Source organism: Kogia breviceps, chromosome 6, assembly GCF_026419965.1.
Source record: "Kogia breviceps isolate mKogBre1 chromosome 6, mKogBre1 haplotype 1, whole genome shotgun sequence".
Taxonomy (NCBI): Eukaryota; Metazoa; Chordata; class Mammalia; order Artiodactyla; family Physeteridae; genus Kogia; species Kogia breviceps.
This window is the reverse complement of record NC_081315.1, coordinates 63,528,430-63,556,163: the sequence shown is the minus strand read 5'-3', so window position 1 is coordinate 63,556,163 and position 27,734 is coordinate 63,528,430. Positions and strand designations below refer to the sequence as shown.

The 27,734-nt window shown below is 37.5% G+C and overlaps 1 protein-coding gene across 4 annotated transcripts in view; it reads left to right on the top strand.

The window, feature by feature from the left end:
• Positions 1-27,734, top strand: part of LIN54 (lin-54 DREAM MuvB core complex component) — a 68,168-nt gene that overhangs the window by 26,340 nt on the left and 14,094 nt on the right. For all 4 annotated transcript variants that reach the window (XM_059066983.2, XM_059066981.2, XM_059066982.2 and 1 more), the window contains exon 5: positions 22,722-22,938. In XM_059066983.2, coding sequence (XP_058922966.1) covers positions 22,722-22,938 — 217 coding nt within the window. The remainder of the gene's footprint in view (positions 1-22,721; positions 22,939-27,734) is intronic.

The following is a 27,734-nucleotide window of genomic DNA, read 5'->3' as shown; positions in this document are numbered from 1 at the left end:
TGGACTGATATGTGGGCTATATCTGATGGCATACAAATAAGAACTAGCTTTATTTTTCTTTTATCCTTGACTTTAGCCATGTCATGTTGAATCTTCCTTCCCTGGCTCTTGACAAGACGTCGTTTTTACTATAAGAACAAGCCTTATTTTGATGATTAAATTCAAAGGTATGAAAAGTCTACTCCAAACCTTACATCTAGTTGAATGGATGTAACTCAGACCTAATCATGACTCAGGGACCATGCAGTAGAGGAGTATTATCTGTTTCTTCACTCTTCTACTTCTTCCCTCTTTCTGCTTTTGGCTTCTGATTGGAAGGAAAATTAGAAGAGAAAGGACAAAGTTTTATGTGACTGGGACTATTGTAATGCAACTGCCAATGTCCTCTGTGTGGCAGGTGTCCAAGTGTGGCCTTTTAGAGTTGTGCATTTAGGATGGTTTTTGGAGGCCCCTGTGGTATGCCCACATTGCCCAGGTCCCTTTTATGGTGCACACTCCAGCTACCATTGGCAGGCTTCTAACTATCTCTTCCCTCCTGTAGTCTACCTACGGCCTGTCACTGCTGAGTCTTCTTCCTCAAGAAGGCACATGTCTTTGGCCTACCGAGATGCTTTGGCCCTTCTGCAGCGTCTGTTGTATTTGGTTAATGGGAAAACTATAGAACCCAGTGGTAGAAATGTAGCTCGTCTAACTGCTGTCCTCTGAGTCCTTGCTCTGCTGTTTTGAAGCTCCATCCAACCTCTTGCTTTCAGAATTCTCCAGGCTGGGACCAGTTTCTGTGTTCCCATATGGCCTAAACTCCTGGGGATACGTCAGGTTCTTCTGGGCTTTTAAGAGTTTCTGTATCTCAGTATGTTGCCAGCCAAAGATTCAGATGTCAGTTTACCTTCTTGTAGTTATCACCCCCGTCTGTCCCAGAGATTTTCTTGGAGAATCCCTGCTTTTGTTCTCACTAAGGTTGTAACACCCTAGCATATTCTCTGTGTTTATGAATTCACTTCTGTTTCTAATCTTGTTTTGTTTTGTTTCATGTTCTATAGGCGGGAGGTGGATGATAGAGATGCTGTCTTTTAGCAACTCTGGCATGGATGTTTTGTTCTTTTTAGAGTGTAGGGGAGTTTATCATTTGTAGTTCTCAGCTTTGGGGGTTTCACTAGAGCCAAATTTTAAGATCGGAGAAAACATCCCATTATCCTTTTATACTAGAGAGGAAATGCAGAAGGAATGGCTGGTTTAGGCAAAGAGATATTGTTTAGTTCTTGGAGATGTTTGTCGTGGAAGTACCCACTGCTTGTCTAGAGGAGGATGTCCATTAGGAAGCTGAATATAGGCAGTGGCTAAAACTATGCATATAGATGAAGTTAACCAGGGAGCATTGTGTGTAGAGTTGTTTGTAGAGTGAAAAGAAAAGAAGGACTGAACCACAGAATATTAAGAGTTAGCAGAAGAAAAGAGCCAATGGAAGAGAAGGAATGATAAGAGAGGAAGTATGAGAAACTTAAAAAAATGAGAAGGGAGGATGATTTCAAGAATGATGCCGGTCAACAATTTCAAATGTCATAGAAATGTCAATTAAGAAAAAGACTAAAAAGTAAGGATTTGCTGGAGATGTCCTTGCTCCCATTAATCAAAAGTGGTCGAAAGGAAACCTCAAGCACCCATTCTTCCTTCCCTGCCAGTACTCACAGTCTGACCACCATCTGCCTTGAATCTGCTGGGACTTCTGTCATTATTTGTTCCTGTTTATACAGGGTACCATCAAAAGGCCCAGACTCCTAGATTACCTTCCATTTCCCACATCTAATCTCCTTAAAGTTGTCAGTATCTTCTGTCTTGTTACCCACCACCCATCCCCAACTCTTAAAATCCTTCCACTGTGCCCTGTTTGGAGTTCATAAGCAAAATAATCCCCCAGTCCTCAACCTCTTTGCTGAATATTCCTTTTATTTTCTTACTCTAACGGATACCTGACTCTTCCCAGTGGTACTGCTTCCCCTGCAGACCTTTTAAGTGATGACTCTCCTTCAGCCCTTTATACCATCGAGCCTGGAAGGGGGGCCTAGGGAATAAGTGTCTTCCTTGCTTGTTCTCATTACAGTTTGCAGACTATGCTCACTCTCTTCTCCATCTTTGAAACTAATGTTGCCAGGTTCCTTGTGGAAAGTCGGGCGCGTCTAATGTTTTCTCAGTTTACTTGATATTGTAGTTGTCTTTTGGGGCAGATTTCTTCCATTATATTTATTTTCTAAAGTAATCCTCAGCTTTCTTAAGTATTTATTAGACATGCAAATAAGCATTAAACTAATGAAAGCATGATTCTGCAAGGTTTGCTTTCTTTTTCCTTTAGATTTTAGTAATACTGTTATCTTCTAGTTTCGGACATTTAATGTGTCTTTTGTCCTGTAATCTTATTCTTGCCTTTTAGTATTTTTTTTTCATGGCATATTTTAGTTTATTTCAGAAGTACAATAGTTTGACATTTAAAAAAATCTATCCATTTAATTCACAACATTAATAGGAAAAAAATACTTATATGACAGTCTCAATACATGCAGAAAAATTCTGAAAATAGCCAGCCTTCATTCTGGTTAAAACTACTTGAAACAGTAAAAATAAATACTTTTGTAACTTGAAAATGAGGATGAATACATCAAACTTCATATAATGGTGAATGTTGAACAAAGATACCCACTTTCAACACTTCTTCAGTTCTACTGCAGTTCTGAGTTAATGCAGTAAGGCAAGAAAAAGAAATAAATGGCGTAGAGCTTCAAAGGAAAGTAAAGATTTGTCATAATTTACATATTACATTATAATATATGTGTAAAATATAAGAATCTGCTATTGAACTATTAGAATTAATGTATAAATTTAATTGATGGTTATGTATGTGGTCAATAGAAAAGATGATTAGATATGTGGTCAGTATAAAAAAACCAATATTTCTAGACTTTTACACTTAATAAAGTTTCGTTATGATTGATTTTAAATCTTCCATCTTACTAGTTACTTTTTCTTTTTCACATTTGTTCTTTTTCTTTCTTTTTTTAAATATTTGTTTATTTAAAGTTTATTATTTTTTAATTTATTTTGGCTGTGCTGGGTCTTAGTTGCAGCATGCGGGATCTTTAGTTGCAGTACAGGACTTTTTAGTTGCGATATTTGGGCTTCTTAGTTGCAGCATGCGGGATCTAGTTCCCCAACCTCGGATGGAACCTGGGCCCCCTGCATTGGGAGCGGGGAGTCCTACCCACTGGACCAGTAGGGAGGTGCCTCTTTTTCTTTAACACTTTTTCTGCCTTTTTTGGGGGGCGAATTGAGTATTGTTTATTATTCTATTTTACCTGCACTATTGGCATGTTATACTTTAATTTTTTTTTTTGGTTGCTCTCAAGTCAAATATAAATTTTTGACTTATCACAGTCTACCTTCAAATTTATATCCCTTCGTGTAGGGTAAGAACCTTATATAGAGTGCTCCCAATTCCTCCCTCCCATCCTTTGAGCTTTCATTGTTAAACATTTTACTTTTACATGTTATAAACTCCATAATAGATTTTACTGTTTTTGCTTTACACAAATCTTCCCGCTGTGGAGCACAGGCTCCGGACGTGCAGGCTCAGCGGCCATGGCTCACGGGCCTAGCCACTCCACTTTGCCATTATTTTTGAAAGATATTTCTGCTGGGTAAGAGATTTTTGGTTGTCAGTTTTCCCCATACTTTAAAAATGTCACTTCATTGTCTTCTAGATTGCATAATTTCTGTTGAGAAATAATGTTGTAATTTTTGTCTGTTTTCTTCCTGTATATAATGTCTTCTTCTTCCTTTTCCTAGCTGCCGTCAAGATTTTCTCTTTATATTTGGATTTCTGTCATTTGACTATTAGGTGTCCAGATGTCTGTTTTGTTGTTGTTCTTTTCTTTTTTTTTTTTTTTTTTGCGGTATGCAGGCCTCTCACTGTTGTGGCCTCTCCAGTTGTGGAGCACAGGCTCCGGATGCGCAGGCTCAGCGGCCATGGCTCACGGGCCTAGTTGCTCCGCGGCATGTGGGATCCTCCCGGACCGGGCCACGAACCCGTGTCCCCTGCATCGGCAGGCGGACTCGCAACCACTGCACCACCAGGGAAGCCCTGTTCTTTTCTTTTTAAAATATATATTTGTCTTGATTTTAAAGCTTCTCAGACCTGTGATTTATTGTCTTTTATTTTTGGAAAACTTTTGACTATATCTCTTCAAATCTTCTTCTGCCTCATTCTTTTTCTCTTTTCATTCTAGAACTCCAGTTTCAAAAATGTTAGACTGAGATAGTTCCGTAGCTCTTAGATGCTCTGTTCTGCTCCCCTGGCAACTCCTTTTTCTTTGTGTTTCAGCTTGGATAATTTCTATTGACCTATCTTCAAATTAATTGATTCTTTCCTCAGTTGCGTGGCATCTACTAAAGGGCCCATTGAAGGACTTCTTCATCTCTGATCATTGTGTTTATTCTATTTCTAGCATTTCCATTTGGCTCTTTTTTATAGTTTACATTTCTCTGCTACGGTTCCCCTCTGTTCATTGCACGTTGTCTTCGTTTCCCACTAGGTCTGTTAACATATTAATCGTAGTTATCTTAAAGTCCTTATCTGATGGTTGCAACATCTAGGTTATCTTTAAGTCTGGCTTTCATTTTAGAATGGCCATCTGGGCTATTTTTTTTTTTTTTAAGCTTATACATCTAGGGTGGGGAAACTATATTCTATGAAAGGTAGATAACTTAGCACAGGGAGTGAAGCTGGGCTGTTGATTCATATCAAATCTGATCAGAAAGACTCCAGGATAGTTAAACTTTTGGATAACTGAAGTTCAAAAATGGTGAAAGTTTGCAGAGCTTGGGTCCTGGAAAATTGGATTAAAGAATTGAGGGTTAGAAACCTCAAAACCCTTTCTTTCTCACTAATTTGGTGTTAGAGTAAGTAAATATTTCTAAAATGTCAGGCCTGTCACACTTTATGTAATGTTGAGGGGTTCTTTTTTTTTTTCCTGACTATCTTTATAATGAACATGAGTAAGTCTTCAAAATATACTACTCTTTTAAGAGTCTATGCAAATTATCCTGGACATCCTTGAATACACCTTATACATACTTTTTGTTAGTTTTTCTCTTCTACCCAGGGGAGTGCTCTTCTTTTTTGGCCTTATTTGGCAAACAGATCTTTCCTGTTTGCCCTTCCTATGGTAAGTAATTGAATCATCACATAGCCATTTAGGATGCAGAATGTACTTAACTCCCAGGGGAGGAATTTCAGAGCATAAGCTATGTACAAATGGTTTAAGAAAAGTTTCTTACTTCTCTGAAATCTATGACCAGTATAACTTATTGAACTCTTTCTACTTGTAGGTCTTTTAGCTTGGGTAGAATTCTATAAAGTTTCTATAATTAAATTCTAGATTCAATATTTTACTGTAGTTGCTTCATCATTTATTTACCCATCCCTCTATCCATCTTATTTTTAAAATGCATTTCAGAGTAAGTTGCACATGTTTAGTTTCTCCAAATATTCCATCAAGCATACCATTAACTAGAATTCACTACTTGTTTAGAGGGTTTTCTTTTTCCTGTTGAGGTAAAATTTACATATACTGAAATATGCAAATCTTAAACATTTGGATGTTTTCAGCTAAAATGCATACATCTATGTAACAACAACAACAACAAAAAACCTCTGTTAAGATAAAGAATATTATTATCACCTCAAGAAGTTGACAATTAAAAAAATTTGTGGGCTTCCCTGGTGGCACAGTGGTTGAGAGTCTCCCTGCCGATGTGCGGGGGACACGGGTTCATGCCCTGGTCCGGGAAGATCCCACGTGCCGCGCAGCGGCTGGGCCCGTGAGCCATGGCCGCTGAGCCTGTGCATCCGGAGCCTGTGCTCCGCAATGGGAGAGGCCACGGCAGTGAGAGGCCCGTGTATCACAAAAAAAAGAAAAAAAAAATTTGTTTCCTATTTCTGAATATATTAGGGTAAACAGTGTACCTGTCATTTGATAGGTTTTGGTAAAAAGCCTTTATGACCGATTTCCTAGAAACTGGGAAACAAACAACTGCAGATTATTAATTCTTTTGCTTGTAGTTCAGAGTTTCCAATTTTTTTTCCCTAATAAATTGAAGGAGGATGTAAGTAAGTTCACAGATCATTAAAAATAATTTTTGATGGTAGAATACAATGTGATTTTTGTGTAAAACTCAGAAGGAATTCCAGGTATTGATATATATTATTACAATAAATATCCTTCTGTTCATATAAACTTATTTGTGAAAATAATGTTTTTCAGTATTTATAAAAACACAGGAATAGAATTGATGCTGAACCTCTCTAGTGATATGAAATATTATTTATGGATACAGGAAGTAATCTTTTAAAATGAGTCTGATATCTTATTGAAAGATGCATTTCAATAAAGTCTTTTTATATTGTAATAATCACAATTTGTAATATATTTGTTGTTATAAGTGTATACAATAATTGTATTATGAATTCAAGGCAAAATTATTTAACACATAGAGCTTTACATAAATACATCTTTGTTTCAGAGAATTATGATAAAAGAATTTCAAGGATAAAAATGTTACACTAGAATAAAATTTTTAGAGGATATGGGATTCAAACACAAGTTCACAGAGGAAAAGGAATAATGTAAATTTCTGACTGCTAAAGAGTTCTTTGTTTATATTTTAAAAAATATAATAGATACTCGTGAGTATCAAATCACTGTTGATTTGATTCCATTGAATGCATTTTAAAAAGTAATGTGACAGTTTTATTTTTTAAATGCTAATATTTATAATGGGCTAGAAATTACAGTAAACTGAATGATGTTCTCAGTCTCCCTGAAGGTTATCTCTGCTCCAGCCAACTGGAAGGGAAAACACATGGAAAAGCACATGTTGGGAGGCTTTTATGGACCAGACCAGATGGATGTTGCATCATTCACTTCACTAGCTAAAGCTCAGTTTTGTAGGCTTACCTTACTACAAGGGAGCCTAGGAAATATAATCTGGCTATATGCCTAGGAAGCAGAAGAGAATATGGATTTTGGTTAGCAGTAAGCAGTCTGTAGTGTAATCATCCATATATAGCGTAGTAGTGCTATATTAACAAAGGTAGTTGACATTAGGCAGGAACTGGAAGCCTGAACAATAATGAAGATTTCCTGTTATAAAGAGTCACTCTTCCATTCTCTGTTTTTGAGTGGCTGTCAATAATTATTGAGATCCCTGTGTGCTATGTGCTGAGGCTGTGGGAACTATGGAAGAGCTTACAGTGGTTGGGCAGACAAAATTCAATGCATGTAAAACAATAATGAACAATGAAATAGGTGCTAAGTTGTGTAGTATAGACAAGGTGGTATGAAACTAAAGAGAAAAGAAGAAGAGAAGTCCTGACGTTCCTTCATTCACCACTCAGCAATGCCTGCTCTGTGTTAGGGACTGTATTCTTTGGAGAAATTGAAGAGAGCAAAAATAGACATGTGGAACCTAAGGTCTACGGAGGTGTGGAAGGGAATGTGACAGAAATGAATTAAATGACATACAAAAATATAAAATTACAAAAGACATGTGATGGCATGAGATCCTATATAAGGGGATTCAACCACAGTTGGGATGATTAGAGAAGGCATCCCTGGGCTAAGGGTTTTTTATGGGTAGAATTAGAGTGGATGTCAGCCACAAAAGTGAAGGACTAGAGGTAATAATACATATGATGAACACATATGTATACGTATGAGAGTACATACATTTAGAGTACTAAGACAACTACTCTGATTAGAATTAGTAATCCTTTGCAGGGAATGGAGAACATAAAAAGATATGGTTAGATTATGGATAATTTTCAAAAGCAAGCAAATTTAGACTTAATTTTGTCATTAAATGGAGACTCATGAAATGTTTCTAAGGCAACAAGAGATATAATAAAAGTATGAAAGTGAAGTCTGCAAAAAAAATTACTTAGGCAGTGTTTGTGTGGTAGATTCAAGGCAGGTAGAGACGAATCATAAAGCTGATTTTGAATTTGTTTTGCAAATATACAGGCAAGAAATGATACGAGCCATGACAGTATTGGAAAGTTGAGAGTTAGAACAGTTTTGGGACAGAGGTTTCAGAAGTTGATAGCTTCTGCTTTTGCTGTGAAGCTCTTAAATGTTTGAGTTAGGGGATGGTCCAGTGAGTACAGTTTGAAGCGAAGGGAATCTGTTTTCCTGATAAACTTTAACACAGGTTGTTGTAAGATTGGTACGAGTTAGAGTTGAGGTGACTGCATGTTGTAGGTCCCATTGATTCTGTCGCCTGAATTATTTTGTACGTATGTAGCTTCTCATGTCAGCACCCATTAGCCAGGATAAAGGAGTAGAAGGAGTAAATTACTGAGAATTTACTTCTTTTCTATGTTATTATATTGGTTTTGTTTTTATGCTTTTATAATTATATTGTTTGAATACCTGTGGGGTCCTGTTGCCGTATTATTAACAGCTTTTTTACCATAGAAATTTAAAAAATATTTTTAAAGTTAGAATAGTAAAATTAACTCCCATGTACCCTTCATCCAACTTTGGAATTATCCACTTAATCTTGTTATCATCTATAACTCTCTTCCCACTTTTTTTTTTAAGTAAATCATGTCATTTTATCTGTAGATATTTCTTTATGTATATAAAAGATAAGGACACTTTTTTTTTAACTTACCCACATTCCTTTAATGCCATTAAATACCTAGTTAATTCACATTTCCCCAGTCATCTTAAATATTTACAGTGTGTTTGAATTTGGGATTCAGATAAGTTTGTGAATGATTGATATTTCTCTTACTTTCTTCATCTTCCTTTTTCCCTCTTGCCTTTAAAAAAAACATCAGGTTGTTTATATCCTGTAGTTTTTCATAGCCTGGAGTTTGCTGGTTGCATCCCTATGGTGCTGTTTAGTTTTGAGAATTTTTGGAATAGAACTCAGATGGCTCCTACATCTTTAGACCTTAGCATGTGTTTTGCAGGTATTTTCTCCCAGTCTTTGGCTTGTCTTTTTATTCTTTTAACAGTGCCTTTTACAAAACAGAAATTTTTAATTTTAATGAAGTTTGCCTTATCAACTTCCTCTTTCATGGACTGTACTTTTGGTATTGTATCTAAAAAGCCATCACCAAACCCAAGGTAACCTAATTTTTCTCCTCTTATCGTACAGGAGCTTTATAGTTTAGTTTTATAGTTTTAGGACCATGATCCATATGTGACAGATGTTAAGATTTGTGTTGAAATTCACTTTTTTGCATGTGGATGTCCTGTTGTTCCAGCACCATTTGTTGAAAAGACTATCCTTTCTCCATAGAATTGCCTTTGCTCCTTAGAGATGAGTTGACTGTATCTGTGCTACTTCTGTGCTCTCCTGTTTATCAGTCATTTTTAGTCTTTGCCAAGCTGATTAAAAGATCTCACATAGATTTGTACTTTTTAAAATTGTTCATATTTTTTGTCTTCTGGACTCCTCTTCTGAACTCTGATGCCCTTTGGGTGGTTTGTCTTTTTCTTTGCTTGCTTGGCATATTAAGGAAAGTACTCCTTTGTTATCAATGTGGTTACAAACATTTTTCCCAGTTGGCTTTGTCTTTTTTTTCTTGCAGACATTCTGCACATTAAATTTGTCAAAATAGTGTCTTCAAGTATGAATTTTGAGTTTTTGAGCTATGCTTAGATAAGTCTTCCTTACTCCAATATTTTAAAATATTTATCCATTAAAAAATCATTATTTGGTTTTATTTTATGTAATTATTTTATGTATAATATTCTTTTGTTACAAATTAAGTACAAGAACAGATAGACTTATTCTTGTTTTTTGAACTTCATGGAATGGTTCAATTAATATTAGCCTCTGTATCAGTTTGATCCTGACTGATTTTTATAACCCATCTTGCAAGGTGGGTATCTAATTTTTGTATTGTGGTAAAATAATGCAACATAAAATTTACCATCTTTATGTACATTTTTCAGTGTTCAGTTCAGTGGTATTAAGTGCATTCGTATCGTTGTGCAGTCATCTCTACAGTCCATCTCCAGAGCTCTTTCCATCTTGGAAAACTGCAACTCTAAACCCATTCTTCGCTCTCCCTAGCCCTTGGCAGTCTCTATTCTACTTTCTGTCTCTGTGATTTTGGCTACTCTACTTCATAAAACTGGGATCATACATTATTTGTCCTTTATTTGTGATTGGCTTATTTTACTTAGCATAATGTCCTCAAAGTTCACCAGTCAGGATTTCCTGCCTTTTTAAGGCTGAATAATATTCCATTGTATGTATGTCTATTCATTTGTGGATGGACACTTGGATTATTTCCATATTTTAGCTTGTGTGAGTAATGTTGCTATGAACATGGGTGTACAAATACCTCTTGGAGAACCTACTTTCAATTCTTTTGAATGTATACCCAGAAGCTGAATTTCTGGATCATATGGTAATGCTATAATATTTAATTTTTTGAAGAACCACCATACTGTTTTCCACAATGGCTATACTGTTTTACATTCCCATCAATAGGGTTCTAATTTCTTCATATTCTTGCCAACACTGTTTTTGTTTTTCTTTTTCTTTTTGTCTATTCTCCATTTATTTATTGAAACTGGACTTTGGGGGGGGGAATAGCAGTATTTAAAATAATGCCCTGGTTCTTTTCTTACATCCAAGAAGCTCTGCTAAGATACTCAGTGAGAACATTTACAGATGAGATAAAGAGGGGCCTATGAAATCCTGAAATTGCAGGCTGAATTCTATATGCTTTTTGTGCCTTTTCCTGGAGAAACTTACATTGATTTAATTAGATTATGGGAAGTTGTGGGAAAGGGCAGAACAGGAGGGAAAGAGGCGCATACATGGTGGGAGAAGGCAGCGCTGTGAGGTTAGGTTAGGGAATTCGCATCCAGATGCTGCGGCCCCAGGTGCGCGCCCACCTGCAGGTCCTGGCGCCATGAGGTGCATTCCCGCCCGCCGACGCTGGAGGGCGTGCCCACGCACAGTCCGGCCTGTGCGGACCCTGGAGACGCTCCAAAAGGCCGACAGGGGGCGCTGTATAAGGATGGAGGGAGCCCAACCCGGAGACTCCGAGCCCAGCCACCTTCCCAGTGGAGGGAGGCTCCGCGGCACTGGGTCTGGTGGGCGGGGCCGGAGGGAGGTTTTCCCTGCGCACTGGGGGAAGAGACCCCACCTCTTCCAAATCCTGAGGTCGTGTTTTGCTTTGGGGGCGCTGGAGGGAGCATTGCCCTGAGTCCAGTGACCTTTGCAAAATCGTCTCAGGTTGTCTCGGAGGCAGGTGTCCCTGAATTACAATCTTAGCTCTTCACTTCGCTCTGTGACCTTGGACAAGGAATCCACCTCTCTGAACCTCAGTTCCCTCCACTCCTAAAATGGGAATAATGACCATGCCCAGATGGTACAGCCGGGGCAAGAATTAAATGAGACCCTGTGCCTGCAGGGCACCCATGTAGCAGGGCACCTGGTACATGGTAAATCCTCAAACTACTATCTTACTATTATTAGTATTACTCTTATTACCTATCATTGTTACTACAGTATTACTACTATATGATTACTATTACTGTATTACTCTATTATTGTATTTATACATTGGGCTGCAGTTTGGCCATTCTAGATATCTATCTCAAAAGACCTGTTCTTTTGGTTAGAACACGTAGTTCTAAAGCTTTTTAATCTTTTCCATTCTTAAAAGTTATCCAAGTGCCTAAAGTGTTTCTCTTTTTGTGCAATTCACTCCCATGCCATTGAATTTCAAGCCATTTAAATTGATCTGACCAAAATACCTCTGTGGGCAGAGCGATCAAATGAAGACTCAGGATTGCTGGCTTGAAAGATTCCTGCCGGCTTCTTGCAGGAAAGAGAAAGAAAAGCCAGCTTCTTCAAGGATAACCCCAAAGGCCATGTGGCCCAAAGGCCTCAGGCTGGGAGGCAGGCAGTCTGGGTTCCGATTCTGGTTCTGCCCGTGTAACCAGCAGGGTGCTCCGTCTCTGAATGTGTGCTCAGCTGGACACGAGGAGGTCAGTGGATGTGCATCCTTTTGGTTCCTGCAGCTGTGATGCCCTGGCTCCTGGTTCTCCCTTACCTATTAGAAGAGTCTGGTATTTGCACGGATGTGTGGGTCTGAGGAAGGAGAAACCAGCTGTTGCCAACCTCAAGGGGAGGACATGGATTCACAAAGTCCTCAGTTGGACTTAAGTTCAGCCACTGCCCACACATGACCTTGGCAAGTTACTCCTTATTCCTCCCCCAGGGGTCAGCATGTGGTGACATTCAGGGTAGGACACGTGTCCTTCAACCTTCACTTTCAGCTGGAGTCCCAGCCCGAAGCCCTGCAGAGAGAAAGGTGGCCAGAGGTGTCCATCAGCTGGAGCTCAGGGTCACCAGGGACCATGTTATGAAGGGAAAAGTGTCCAGCATGATTGATCTCAGGCTCCGGTCAAAGGCAAGGCCTCCTTCCTTTATGGAGCCCTTCTCCAGCTGAGCAAGGTCACAGCGCCCTCTGCAAGGACTCTGGAATCCAATCTAAGACTGGGTTCATGTCGAAGTCCATCCCTCTCTAGCTGTGCAAAGTTGATGTGATGGCCTAACCTCTGAGCCTCAGTTTCCTCCACTGGAAAATGAGGGTGTTGAGATTCTCCAAACTGATGGCACAAACATCACCCATGGAGCACTCCCCCACCCCGCCCTCTCACTGTGCTCGGGTTTGGATGCTTCAGTCCTGGTGTTGCTTTCTTCTCCCTAATCAGGAGAACTGAAACATTCTGCCCCCCATCAAAGCTGAAGGTCAGGAGTTTAAATTGTGAACCAAGCTCCGAGATAAATGTCTCTCTGCACCCCAATGTTCATAGCAGCACTATTTACAATAGCCAAGACAGAGAAGCAACCTAAGTGTCCATCAACAGATGAATGGATTAAAAAGATGTGGCATATATATATAGTGGAATACCACTCAGCCATAAAAAGGAACGAAACAATGCCACTTGCAGCAACTTGCATGGACCTAGAGACTATCACATTAACTGCAAGTCAGACAGAGAAAGACAAATACCATGTGATATCACTTATGTGTGGAATCTAAAAAAAAAGGTGCAAATGAACTTATTTACAAATTAGAAATAGACTCACAGACAGAAAACAAACATATGGTTACCAAAGGGGAAAGGAGAGGGAGGGATAAAGTAGGAGTTTGGAATTAACAGCTACACACTACTATATATAAAATAGATAAACAACAAGGTCCTACTGTACTGCACAGGGAACTATATTCAGTATCTTGTAATAATCTATAATGGAAAAGAATCTGAAGAAGAATCGATTCATATTATATTATAACTGAATTACTTGGCTGTACACCTGAAACCAACACATTTCAAATCAACTGTACTTCAATTTTTTTTAAAAAAGGATACAACACTGTTTTTCTGATAGTAGCCAAACTAATGGATGTGAGGTGGTATATCACTGGAGTTTTCATTTGCATTTCACTAATGATTAGTGATGTTTGAGTATCTTTTCATGTATTTATTGGTCATTGTGTATCTTCTTTGGAGAGATGTCTATTCAAATTCTTGGCCCATTTTTGAATTGATTTGTTTGAGTTCTAGAAGTTCCCTATATATTCTGGATCTTAATCCCTCATCAGATATATGATTTGCAAATTTCTCCTATTCTGTGAGTTACCATTTTACTCTGTTGACAGTATCTTTTGAGACCCAAAATTTAAAAATTTTTAGGAAGTCCGGATTGTCTGTGTTTTCTTTTCTTGCCTGTGTGTTTGGCGTCATCTAATAAGTCATTGCCAAATCCAATATTGTGAAGCTTCTGCCCTATGTTGTCTTCTAAGAGTTTTCTAGTTTTAGGTCTTACGTTTAGGTTATGGATCCCTTTTGAGTTGTTTTTTGTATATGATGTTGGGAAAGGCTCCAGCATCATTCTTTTGCATGTCGTTATCCAGTTTTCCCAGCACCATTTGTTAAGAAGACTGTCTTTTCCACATTGAATGGTCTTGGCACCCTTGTTGAAAATCATTTGACCAGGTATGCACAGGTTTATTTCTGGACTCTATTCTGTTTTATTGGTTTATATGTCTGGCTTTATGCCAGTATTGGCCTTATTTTTTAGGTTAAATCTTTGATCTATTTGGAGTTGGTTACAAGGAATGAGTTACAGGGATCCAGCTTTTTTTTCTTCAGACTAAATGGCTAATCCATACCATTTATTAAATAACTCTTATTCTCCATTGATGCCAGATTTCATCATGAGCTTTTCTAATATATGGGTCCTTTATCTATTCCTTTGATCTTTAGCACTCTGTTCCTAGGCTAATCCCATATTTTTTTATTTACCGTATCTTGATAGTACATATTAGTCCTTAGTAGGGCTGGTTTTTGATTTGATTTTTGTTTGTTTGTTTGTTTTGGCCATGCTGCACGGCTTGCAGGATCTTAGTTCCCCCACCACAGATTGAACCCATGCCCCCTGCAGTGTAAGTGTGGAGTCCTAACACTGGACCACCAGGGAATTCCCTGGTTTCTGACTTTTGTAAGGCTGATGCCTTATAGAGCACATTGTCTAAACTTGCCTGATATGGTCATTTGACCCTTTCCTTGAATTCTTCCATAGATACTACACATCACTTTAAAATTACTTATCTTTGTCACTATAACTCATGACTGAATAAAACATAAGTTAAGTTAATATCCATGAAAAATTTGCAAATGAATACCTTAACCTATTTCATATTATTTCACCAGTCAGTAAATCAGTGTTGAAAGTTCTGGTACCCATCTCAAGGTTTGACTCTGTCTTTAGTCACATATATTTATCTTTTCTCATTTTCTCATTTGTCTCTTTTAGCTTGAAAGCATTTTAAAACTTTCTAATTTGATTCTTGGTAGGTTTATTTATTTTACTAACCTAAAGTTTGGGAATTAGGATAATATAAACATAGTTTTTCTATGAAGTTAAGGTCTATAAACATTCTGTCACAATTTTTTTTAAAGCATATTAAGATGGAACCCTATAAATTCCTGATTTCAAACTATATTGCAAAACTATAGTAATCAAAACAGTGTGGTATTGGTATAAACAAAGATAAATTGATCAGTTTAACAGAATAGAGAGCCCAGAGATAAACCCACACGTATGTGATCAATTAATTTGCGACAGAGCAGCCAAGAATAATATACAGTGGGTGTTGGGAAGACCGGACAGCTGCATGCAAATAATGAAACTGAACCACTATCTTATACCATTCACAAAAATTAACTCAAAATGGATTAAAGACTTGAATGTAAGACCTGAAACTATAAAACTCCTAGAAGAAAACGTAGGAGGTAAGCTCCTTGACATTGGTTTTGGTAGTGACTTTTTTGATTTGACACCAAAAGCAAAGGCAACAAAAGCAAAAATAAACAGGTGGCACTACATCAAACTAAAAAATGTCTCTACAGTGAAGGAAACCATCAGCAAAATGAAAAGGCAGCCTACAGAATGGGAGAAATTAATTGCAAATCATATATCTTATAAGGGGTTAAAATTCAAAACATATAAAGAACATATACGACTCAATTAAAAAACAATGTGATCTAAAAATGGGCAGAGGAACTGAATAGACATTTTTCCAAAGAAGACATACAAATGGCCAACAGGCACATGAAAAAGTGCTGAACATCACTAACCATCAGGAAAATGCAAGTCAAAACCACAATGAGATATCATCTCACACCAGTTAGAATGACTATTACCAAAAAGAGGAAGAAATAGCAAGTGTCGGCAAGGATGTGGAGAAAAGGGAACCCTGGTGCACTGTTGGTGGGAATGTTAATTGGTGCAGCCACTATGGAAAACAGTGTAAAGTTTCTTAAAAAAAACTAAGAATAGAACTATCATGTCACCCAGCAATTTCACTCCTGGATATCTATCCAGAAAAAATGAAAACACTAATTTGAAAAGATACATGCACCCCAGTGTTCAAAGACAGTAGTCAAGACATGGAAACAACCTAAGTGTCTATCGACAGATGAATGGATAAAGAAAGTGTGATACACACAACACACAGACAAACATATATACAGTGGAATATTATTCAGCCATAAAAAAGAATGAAGTCCTGACATTTGTGACAACATGGATGAACCTCGAGGGCATTATGCTAAGTGAATAAGTCAGACAGAGAAAGAGACAAATACTGTGTGATCTCATTTATATATGGAATCCAAAAAAAAAAAAGAAAGAAAGAACTCATAGATACAGAGAACAGATTGGTGGTTGCCAGAGGCAGGGTGTGTGGTTGAAAAGAGTGAAGGTGGTCAAAAGGTACAAACTTCCAGTCATAAGATAAATAAGTTCTGGGGATGTAATGTACAGCATGGTGACTATAGATAAGGTTGTATTATATATTTGGAAGTTGCTAAGAGAGTAGATCTTAAAAGTTCTCATCACAAGAAAAAAATTTAAAATTATGTACAGTGATGGATGTTAACTAAACTTATTGTGGTAATCAGTTTGCAATATATACATATATCAGGTCATAATGTTGTACACCTAAAGCTAATACAATGTTATATGTCAACTATATTTCAATTAAAAAAATCAGATCCTCACGAAATTATGCAAAAATGAGTGAGCAGTTACTTAGCTCTAAAACCTAGTCTTAAGTCATATTCTATGTAGAAATGCATATGAATTGCAACTTTAAGAGATTTCACCAATAGGACTTTCAAGGTGCAGGGAGGGTACTTAGGATTCATTGTATCTCTTCTACCATTCTTTAGCACAACTTCTGTGAAAAACTCTTTCCTGTCCGGTGTCATTACATGATACTTTCTCTTGCACCAATATATTACATTCACATTAAAAAAAAGAGAGAGAGAATCGCTCTCTCCCCAAAAAGCTATTGTTAAGTAAGTTTGGGAAACACCCTATACCATACCCATCTAGGAGTTTTGCCATGCTCATTAGCATATTAAAGACTCTAAGACTTTGTCTAACTTTGTTTACCTAAGGGTTTCATAATTAATGTGACAGAAGTAGGTTGTTTCATGTAATATCTGATCTTGAAGAGCTTATGTTTAATGAAACAAACGCACTATAGTAAATGCTACCCAACCAGCATATGATTTTGTAGTAGATTAAACAAATAACAACTTCATGTCTGTTCAGAACAGCAAAATTTGTGCAGGTGTCCTAAAGCAGTATGTGAATTTCATTTAGTGGTAATATTCTCTCCATACAACTAGAGACAAAATATAAAGAAGTGTTAGGTTGCTCACCAGAATACACACAAGATTGCGACAAACTGGAACCAAAGCTCATATGTCTAAACAATGATGTCTAGGCTGTGTTTACAAACAGAACCAAATTTCAAAGTGTACTCCCTGCCCCCCCCAAAAAAAGCAAACATATTTATATGGAATCGCACAAATTCAGGGTTTGGATATTGGTTGAGCTGTCAATCTCCAACTTCACCAAATAGGAATCCGCATTTACAGAACAGGAAGAGTGTTTTATTTTTCCCTTTAAAAAAAAAAAATTTAATAAAAAAAATTTTTTTAGGTACATCTTCAATTAAGCAAGGACTTCTGGCATTTGCTAATTGGAAAATAATAAAGAAATTTATTCCTGTTTATAATTATGACATAAATGTAAATAGAAATGGCTTAGGAAATAGTACAGATTTTTTTAAAAATCAAGTCCACGTTTTTCTGGACAATTACCAATACATGTTAAATGTAGCTATTTTGAGTTTAAATTAAGATATTTGCTTTTTAACCCAGCTGTCAAGGGTGTAAATCAGGAAATAGCAATATTGAAGATTTCTCTTGAATGTACATGAACGGTTTTTCTGGTAATGTGGTATGTTCAGAGAGGCATTTACATGGAGTTTCTCAGGCTACTCTAGTTCAAGTAAGGTACCAACTTGTGAATTCTCAAAGCAGTTAAGTGTAGTATTCAAATGTTTTTGTCTTTTACAAAGTTGGTAGCCTTTATATGTTACTTAGTATTTTAGATGTTAAAAAAATGCATTATAATCAGTGGTAGCCAAGGACGTGCAAGAGATTTCTTTGTGGTGTTGGAACAATTTTGTATCTTGATGGTGATGTAGGTTACATGAATTTATAGTCTTTAGTGTACATCCAAAAAAAGTCTGTATAAAAACTGGTAAAATCTGAATAAGGTCTGTTGTGTGGTTTAGTTAATAGTATTATAACAAGTGTCAATTTACTGTTTTTGATAATGTCCTGTGGTTATGTGAGATGTTTTTCTTTTGAGGAAAGTGTACATGGGAACAGTGTATTAGTTTTGCAACTTCTTGTGAAATCTAAATTTATTTTAAAATCAAAAAGTTTTTAAAAAATGCTATTTATACTTCTATTCACTATACTAACCGATTAAAAAAATACTTTCATGTTTCTTAGAGCCGGATGTGCAACTTTAGTTTTTAACAGAGTTCTTGAGGACTAAATGCTATTTACTTTTATTCAGTCATTTAGTAACTGTTCATTAACTGTCTACAGTAGGAGGCATTACAGTATCTTAAGAAAATGGACTTTGGAATTGGCTCTGGTTCAAATCCAGGCTCTGCTACTTTTAGCTGTGTGAACTTGGGGAAGTTACTAAATCTCTCTGAGCTTCAGTTTCTCTATCTATAATGGGCATAATGATAATGATACACACTTATTGAGCATTATAATATGTGATGAGTTGTTATTTGCACCTTATGTAATTTAACTCATTTAATCCTTATAACAATCCTATGAGAAAGGTGCCATTTTAACATTTTCAAATGAGGAAACTTAGGCACAGAGAAGCTAAGTTACTTGCACAAGGTCACTCAACTGGGAAATTCTGGAACTTAGATTAAAACTTAGCTGGATTTTCTGTTTTTGCTATACAGAACTAACTTGTTGACAACCAACTGTCCCACCAAGAACAACTAAAAAGAAAAATAAAATGTATTTTAAAAATTTGTTTGAAGGTTTTTGAGACCTACCAGGGGAGCCAGGACATTATAGGCCACCATCCTGAAGTCATGGGAAGCCTAGAGAAGTTGCCTGGTGTTCAGTGTGACCCTTCCCCTTAGGGCATTTGCTGATTTGTAAGTTGTGGCTGAGAGACTTGAGCAGATGAGCAGAAAGTGGTCCCAGAAAGTTGAGGAGCTGAGCATACCTGTTAGTCTTATAGACCTTGTAGAGAAAACTTTGGGCTCAGGTGCCAACAAAGAGGAGGAATCCTGGTAGATACTGGAGTCCTGGTTGAGGGAGGAGCGAACCAGAAATGGACAAGGCCTCCCAAGGATTGAAACTCAGCTTCTAATCAGCTCAACTTTTTATTGGTTTAGGGTAATCTGCCCCTACTCTTAACTGCCTGCCAGAAGCCGAAGTTAATGCTTTCTGTAGAAATATAAAATCATTCTAAGTCTCAAATTACTTACTTAATTTTCCACAAATGAAGTCTGGCACTTAGTCAAAAGTCATTAGGCGTATCAGGCATCCAGACCAAAGTATTCAGAACAGAGAGGTATAGGTAGTGGAGTTATCAGATTTGCTTTTTAAATAACTAAGATTAATATATTCAGAAATTTATTTAACAAGATGAAGAACTTCAGCAGAGAATTAGAAACTATAAAAAGGAATCAGATGAATATTTTCAAACTGAAAACTGAGATTAAGAATTCAGTAGAGGGCTTCCCTGGTGGCACAGTGGTTGAGAGTCTGCCTGCCGATGCAGGGGACACGGGTTCGTGCCCCGGTCCGGGAAGATCCCACATGCCGCGGAGCGGCTGGGCCCGTGAGCCATGGCCACTGAGCCTGCGCGTCCGGAGCCTGTGCTCCGCAACGGGAGAGGCCACAACAGTAAGAGGCCTGCGTACCGGAAAAAAAAAAAAAAAAAATTCAGTAGATGACTTTATTAAGCAAAAGAGAGATTATAAAAAAGGATTAGACATTTTTTGAGAAGCAAAGTGTAGAGAATTTCTCATTAGCGGACCTGCACTTAAGGAAATCCTAAAGTGAGTTCTTTAGGCAGAAGGAAAATGATCCCAAATGGAAGCACAGAAAGGGTATAGAAAGGACAGAAAGGGAAATTTGTGGGTATATCTAAATGAATGTCTTATAGAGTTTAAATTATATGGAGAATTAAAGAATCCTTAATGGTAGCACAAAGATGGGGCAAGAATAAATGATGTTAACGTTCTATGGTTCTTTTATTGTCTTGGTGATGTTAAAGTACTAATTTAATTCCTACATTGGACATTGTAATCTCTAGGGCAGCTACTGTAAGAATAGTAACATAATGTATAAATAACAAGCTACCACGGGGAAAATGAAATAATGAAACATTTAACACTAAAGCAGGCAAAAAAGGAGAGAAAAAGGAACAGAAGAGGACAGGTGGTTCACATAGGAAACAGTACAATGGTAGATTTAAATCCAAATAGTTAATTAACTATGTTAGATGTAAATAGAGGTATACTGATAAAAAATATAGTCAGATCTGGTTTTGTTCTAAAAGAGCCCTGGCGGTCCAGTGGTTAAGACTTCGCCTTCCAATGCAGGGAGTGTGGGTTCGCTCCCTGGTTGGAGAGCTAAGATCCCACATGCCTGGCAGCCAAAAAACCAAAACATAAAACAGAAGCAATATTGTAACAAATTCAATAAAGACTTAAAAAAAAAAAGGTTCACATCAGAAAAAAAATCTTTAAAAGAGCCAGTTATATACAGCTTGTAAGAGTTGTAGCTTGAAGTTTAGCATACAGAAAAGTTGAGGGAATTCCCTGGTGGTCCAGTGGTTAGGGCTCTGCTCTTTCACTGCCGTGGCTTGGGTTGGATCCCTGGTTGCGGAACTAAGATCCCGCAAGCCTCGCAGCATAGCCCCCCCCCCCCAAAAAAAAAAGACAAAAAAGAAAAGTTGAATGTAGAGTTGGAAAAAGGGTATACTGTGCAAACTTAACTAAACCAGCCCTGGTACTTGTGCCATGCTATACCTAGCTCATAATGTGGTTGCTAGATTCAAATCAGATAATCTTAGAGTTTTCAAAAGCAATGTCCTCTGTATGTGTTAGGTACCCAGTAAATTTAACTGTTAACGTCTGAGGCATCTTGTTTCTTTTTTTTTAAACATAATTTCTTTTTCTTTTTTTTTAATTAAAGAAAATTTTCAACTGAACTATAGTTGATTTATAATGTTGTTAGTTTCAAGTGTACAGCAAAGTGAGTCGGTTATACATATATATATTCTTTTTCAGATCCTTTTCCATTATAGGTTATTATAAGATATTGAATATAGTTCCCTGTGCTATACAGTAGGTCTTTGTTGTTTATTTTATATATAGTAGTGTGTATCTGTTAATCCCAAACTCCTAGTTTATCCACCCCCCTTCCCCTACCTTGTTTCTTAAAATAGTATTCTTTTTTCATTTTGAGTCGATAGACCAAAGACAATGTCTCTTGTACCATTGTATGCATCTGACTCACAGCTTGCTTGATTTTTCAGTAGCTTCCATATGTACACATTTTATCCCTTTTCTTAAGTTTTATGTTTTCATTTAACTCACCATCACAGCTGTTATCTCTTATCTTTATTTTAAATCTACTCTGTGGTGCCTCTGCTTACTGATAATGTGTGAATTATTTTATGCTGAAGTAATCTACTTTGAGTATTATCTGTAGAGTTTCCAAACTAATGACATTGTTCCTTTTTTCCCCTGAACTTTTATGAAAATGTTCAAATTCTTCAGAATTATTCTTTTATAAATTATCATCCATATAATGAATATAGATTTCCTCAGTCATGTCACCTGTCTTTGGCATGAGGGCTTTTTGAAGAATAGGTAGTGGTGTAATTATTTATAAAATAATACCATAGAACTAATTAGAGAATCTTGTCTGGATCTTTGCTTTGTATGACAGTCTGTCATACATTGGTTAAACATCAATCGGAGACATCTTAAAAGGCTTTTGTTTTGTTCTGCTTTTGAGGCTTCATTTAGCTTTTTGGGAAGTCACATTTTTGTTGGACTGAAGGAAAGGATTAAAAATGATTAAAATGATTATATTGAGTCAGATCTGAATCATCCAAAATTAGTTTCCCTAGACAACCAAAATAGTGGTAATTTTGGATTGAATTTGGCCTTCTACCCATAGGTTAGTGGGTACATTTGTATCTGTGGAATATTATAAGCCTTTCAGAGTTGGCTAGACTTAATGAGGGCTTTTCTTTGGGGTTTCTCTCTCTTTTAGGACATGTGAGAATGAAATTTGCCATAGTTAATTTGGCAGATAGCAGTAAAAACAAATATCTGTGTCCTTTCTTTCTGAATATGAGGTTTAATACTGAAAGTTTTTAAATAACCTTTTTCTTAGAAATTTTAACTGATGTTAACAAAACTGTGTGAGTTCTTGCAATTTAAGTAATAGTTTCTTCATAGCAAGTCATCTGACCTGGACTGTCAAGGAAGTTAACTACTAGGGATGGTAGAACTCATTAATTTTGGTTTCACTCCTGTATTTATTACTATTCATTTCTCTTTGAACAGGTTGTTCCTTTCAACAGCTTTTGATGAAATTCAGGAACATACTTTTTTCCTTGAGCAGTTGTCATGAGTAAAAACGAAGTAGGAAAATAAGATCACAGATTAATGAGAGCCATGTTGTATTGTTCACTAGGCAGTGAAATCAGCTGTGCAGACCATCACTGTTGGAGGAGTGAGCACATCACAATTTAAGACAATTATTCCTCTGGCAACTGCTCCCAATGTCCAGCAGATTCAAGTGCCTGGAAGCAAGTTTCATTATGTCCGACTTGTTACTGCCACAACAGCCAGTAGCTCAACCCAGCCAGTTAGTCAGAATCCCAGTACAAACACTCAGCCTCTTCAGCAAGGTTAGTAACCATTTTTTTAAAAACAATAATCAATGCTTTGAACATTATTTTAGAAATTGGTCCTTTTCTTGCTGAAATCCTGATTAAGTATGGCATTTCAGCTGAGTATGAATAGCAGCTGTTGCAGAAGGCAGTGAAATAGAATCCCAGTTGTATATAACTATAGTATTTTGCTCTGCTAGAAACTGATACACAGTGTGCTGTAATACCAGATAATCTTACTTAGTCATCAGTTTGTGGGTAGCCATTTTATTGCTGGTTTAAAAGCCTACCATTATGCCAGTGGGATAGTTTAAATGGAACCAAATTATTTATCTTATTTTCTAAACTAGAAAGCTGTCTAAACTACACAGGGTTTGGGGGTCAGTTGAAATGACCAGTAGGAAAGGTATAAATGATAAGTATGAACTTTCATCCTTTACTTATTTTGAATCTGTAATTGCTAATGAAAATCAGTTAAAATGTTATTTTACTCATTGGTATTTTTCCTGAAAAGTATTCCTGTTTGTAGTCCTACTTTGTTTGTATTTAATCCTTCCAGCCACCTGATATACATACACAGACTCACACACATAACCTTTCTCCATATTTATCTACTTGTTAAAAAATTGAAACTGTGAAAGGATGAGGACAGTTTATATTTGGGGCCTAATTTTTTTCCTTGGAAGACTACTGCATATTCTGTCAGTGTCAAAATGACATGGCAAGTGAATGATCTATTGTTTGCTGGGTGTAAATAGATGAATTAAAGACCATTTGTTTGCACCTTCAGTTTTATTAAGGGATCAGAGGGATGGAGCTGTTCATTGCTGATAGCTAGTTCATCTAAGGGAAAGTGGAAGAAAAATCTTGGATTTTAAATTACTGATGGGAGAAAATGGAGGGTGCATGAGGCAAACAGTATTTTGGTGTGTATTCTATTAAAATTAGACATCTCAAGTAATTATATTTTCTATTCCCTCTTTAAACTGATTTTGAAAGGAAATCTTTTATTACAGTGTTCTTAATGAGAGGAAAAATGAAATTTGCATGTACTACTGACTAAGGAAGTCAAGTGTATATTCTCTCATTACTTAGCAAGTGCTACTAAGTGCTACAAGTCCAATTTTCTTATATATCATAATGATATAAAGCAGTCATTAGATATAGTTGGTTATATTTTATGTTTGTGTGTATACACATATGCTGAGTATCCATTTCCAGTGTAACGTTAGCACTGATTTACTTATTATCAAGAATAAGCGTTCAGTACAAGTAGAAGAGGACGCTGAAGATCCAGGAAGAGTGGAGGAATGGGTTGGACATTTCATAATTCTAGTGTGTTTACCATTTCTTTCTTTTCCAACCTTATGTCTGTCTTTCTGCTTCTCTCTACCTCGCTGGTCTCTTTGCCTCCTAGCAATCCCTCACCCGCCTCCTGCTTCCCTGCTGCTTCCTTTTTTGCTTTCCTTCACTTTCCCTCTCCGTTCTCCCATCTGTCTCTCTGGCTTCTTCACATCTCTCTGTATATCTCCTCTTCCCACCTACTCACATACGTATACCACCCATGCTATTTCCCTCATATCCGCCCATATTTCCCTCTTTTTGTCTTACTCTCCTATCCCATAAAAGATGTGGGTATATGTAAAATATATTATTTCATAGGAATAACGAGTTAAATTTACATTTTTCATTAGAGATACACTAAATAGTTGCTGTAGTTCATAAAATGTATTGATGTGTTTTTCTAAAGGCTTAATTCCCTATGAAGGATTTACTTAAATGCCAAAGGGAATTGGGCTCATCTTGTACATTTTCCCATCAAAGCCATACAAACACCAGCAAACGTTCCACCATATTAATTGCTGGCTGGATGGCAGGTAGCACAGCAGAAGGACCCAGAAGATTGCTTGGTTAATCTCTTTAGAATGTAATCTACAATCTTGATTAGGGAGGAAATCAATTTAAGAAATTGATTTACCCTCAAACACTTGCAGGTATGGTTTCTAAAGTTTTAAAGGAGACTGTTCTAAAAGGATTGTTCAGAATTGCTATTAAAGACCAAAAAAATTAAAGATTATGCCAGCATCTATGAAAACTGCAGTAGTGGTGATGTGGGACCATGCTCAAAAGTTGAGGAGGAAGCAACTGTGCTCCAGTTAAAAAAAAAGTTGAGGAGGAGAAATCCAGACTGTTGACTTAGTTATATAAGTATGACCCCTTTCCCATGTGTATTTTATAATGTTCTTTTTTCTGACCACTACATTTTCTGTTTTCTTCATTCCCCAGATTTCAGTTAAAACGCAGCATGCATATGCCAAGCTAATGTAAACCCAGAATTCCCAAGTTTTCTAGCTCCGTGTGTGTGTGTGCATGCGTGGGGACACTTCCCTGTCCTTATCCTTATGAGAATCATCCAAGTCTCCCATGGGATGTGAATAAGGGTCCTTCCCCGTCATTTCACAGACCACCAGGAAGTTCCTACATTTCTCTAGCTGTGCAGTTACCTCAGAATTGCTGCTTGTGTGCTCATGAACCAATGACCATCATCACCTTTTCAAGGAACAAGTGGTGTTGGGTGTCCTCTCTTCAGTGTCCCAAGCATGAATTCAGGCTTTTAATTCCTTTTAATTTGCCTTTTAATTCCTTATAGTATTGCTACAGTGGTTATTATAATCAAAACAGAAGAGGAGGGGCTTCCCTGGTGGCACAGTGGTTGAGAGTCCGCCTGACGATGCAGGGGATACGGGTTCGTGCCCCGGTCCGGGAGGATCCCACGTGCCGCGGAGCGGCTGGGCCCGTGAGCCATGGCCGCTGGGCCTGCGCATCCGGAGCCTGTGCTCCGCGGCGGGAGAGGCCACGGCAGTGAGAGGCCCGCATACCACAAAAACCACAAAAAAAAAAAAAAAAAAAAAAAAAACCAGAAGAGGAAACAATTTCAAATCGTGTATCAGATGGCACTGCTCCTGTAACTCATGGTCATACACTCTTTTTGTATAGCAACTTTTTTGAGATACAGTTCTCATCTACCATAAAATTCACCCTTGTTAAATACAGTACAGTTTAGTAGTTTCTAGTATATTCAGAGATACGCGATCACCACCACTGATCATTTGCTCCTTCTGGAGGTCTCCGACCTTCCCACCTTCCCCCTTCTCCCTAGTTTGTCACCTTGCTGCAGGGGCCTGCTCCCTTTTAGATCAGAGTACTCTCTCTCCAATGTTCTTCCAGGGCTGTCAACTTCTCGTCTTCAGCCATCAACCCTTCCATCCCCACCAAAAGTAAAAAAAAATTTGTTAACATTGTTAACAGCCTTTCTATCCAAGGAAGTCTGTTCTTTTTCTTTTATTGTTCAGAAGTTTGTTTGATTCAGTGTTCACAGCAGTTTAGATCCCGTTATCTCAACCTCTCTCTTTCATAGCAGGCTCTAGGCCTTTTGCATAAATAAGACCTGAAGAGATGTCCTTTCAGTCTTCTTAAATCCCTCCTTTAGACTGAGGAAGTGGCAGTAGGCAGTATTAGAAATGGTACTTCTTTTGATCCAAACATACAGGTCTAGTACCAACCTTTTTCCTGGAACTTCATCACTGTATTTCTCCATGTCAGGTTTCTTCTTCCCTTTAGATCAGCTCATCCTTGAATTTTTAATTCTAATAGCTGTCATTTTCCCATTCACTTGAAAGCTCCATGATAACCTTTTTTTTCCCCTTGTACCTAACAGTTCCTGCCATCCTTTCACCTCCACCCTGTCTCTTGCAGCTGTTCTCTCCTTTCCATTCCCAGTGCCATCACCCCAGATTAGACTCTCATGTTTTGTACTCTTCTAACTTTCTTTCTTGCAGCTCTGTTCTATTTTACACACCGCTGCCACGTACAGTTTCTTTTTGTGCCATTCCAATAATGTTTCCGAACATCACAGTCCTCAGAAACTTCTCATTGCCTGCTGAATTAATAATACAGATTAAATATACAGATCTCTACCCTTACATTCAAGGCCTTCAACAAAACAGCCGCAGTCTGCCTTTTTTTTTTGCCAGTGCTTGCCTACTTTAACCCTAGGTTCCAGCCAAACCGGTCTGTCCCGTAGCACTTTGTGAAGTGCCCAGCATCAAGCCTCCACTTCTCTTGCCCTGCCTCTGTGTGGACTGCCCTCCTCCAGTCTGTATGCCCGCTCTGCAGCCTGACCATTGGTCAGGACTGTCTCAGACACTGTCCTCTATGCAGCTTTCCCCGTTCCCAGCCCCTGCCAGTCAGATGTATGTTCTGTCTCCTTGGGTCTCCCACAGTGCTTTCTCTTTTTTTTTTTTTTAACAATATTTATTTTATTTGGGTACTCGTCTAATCTGCTCTACTTGAATGTAATCTCTTTGAGCAGGTGTCTTGTACTATAGTTTCCCTGGAACACTGTCTACAGTGACATTTATGTAGCAGTAATGCTTGTAATAACAACAAGAACAATAACAATAATGGGAACTAACATTTACTGAGCACTTATTATCTGTTGAGCACTGTTGTAGTAAATTTTCATGAATTAACATATTTATTTCTCTTACCCTGTAAGGGAGATACTATCCCTAGATTGCAGATGGGGATACAGGCAAAGAGAATTTAAGTAGTTAGAAAGCAGCAGAATTGGGATTTGACTTAGGAGTCTACATAAGACTAAGACTAGTAAGACTACATAAGACTAAGTCATAAGACTTAGTCTCCTAAGTCTTATGACTTAGGAGACTACATTCTTTTTTTTTTTAATTTATTTTTTTATTGAAGTATAGTTGAATTAAGGAGACTATATTCTTAACCTTGCTGCTATGCTG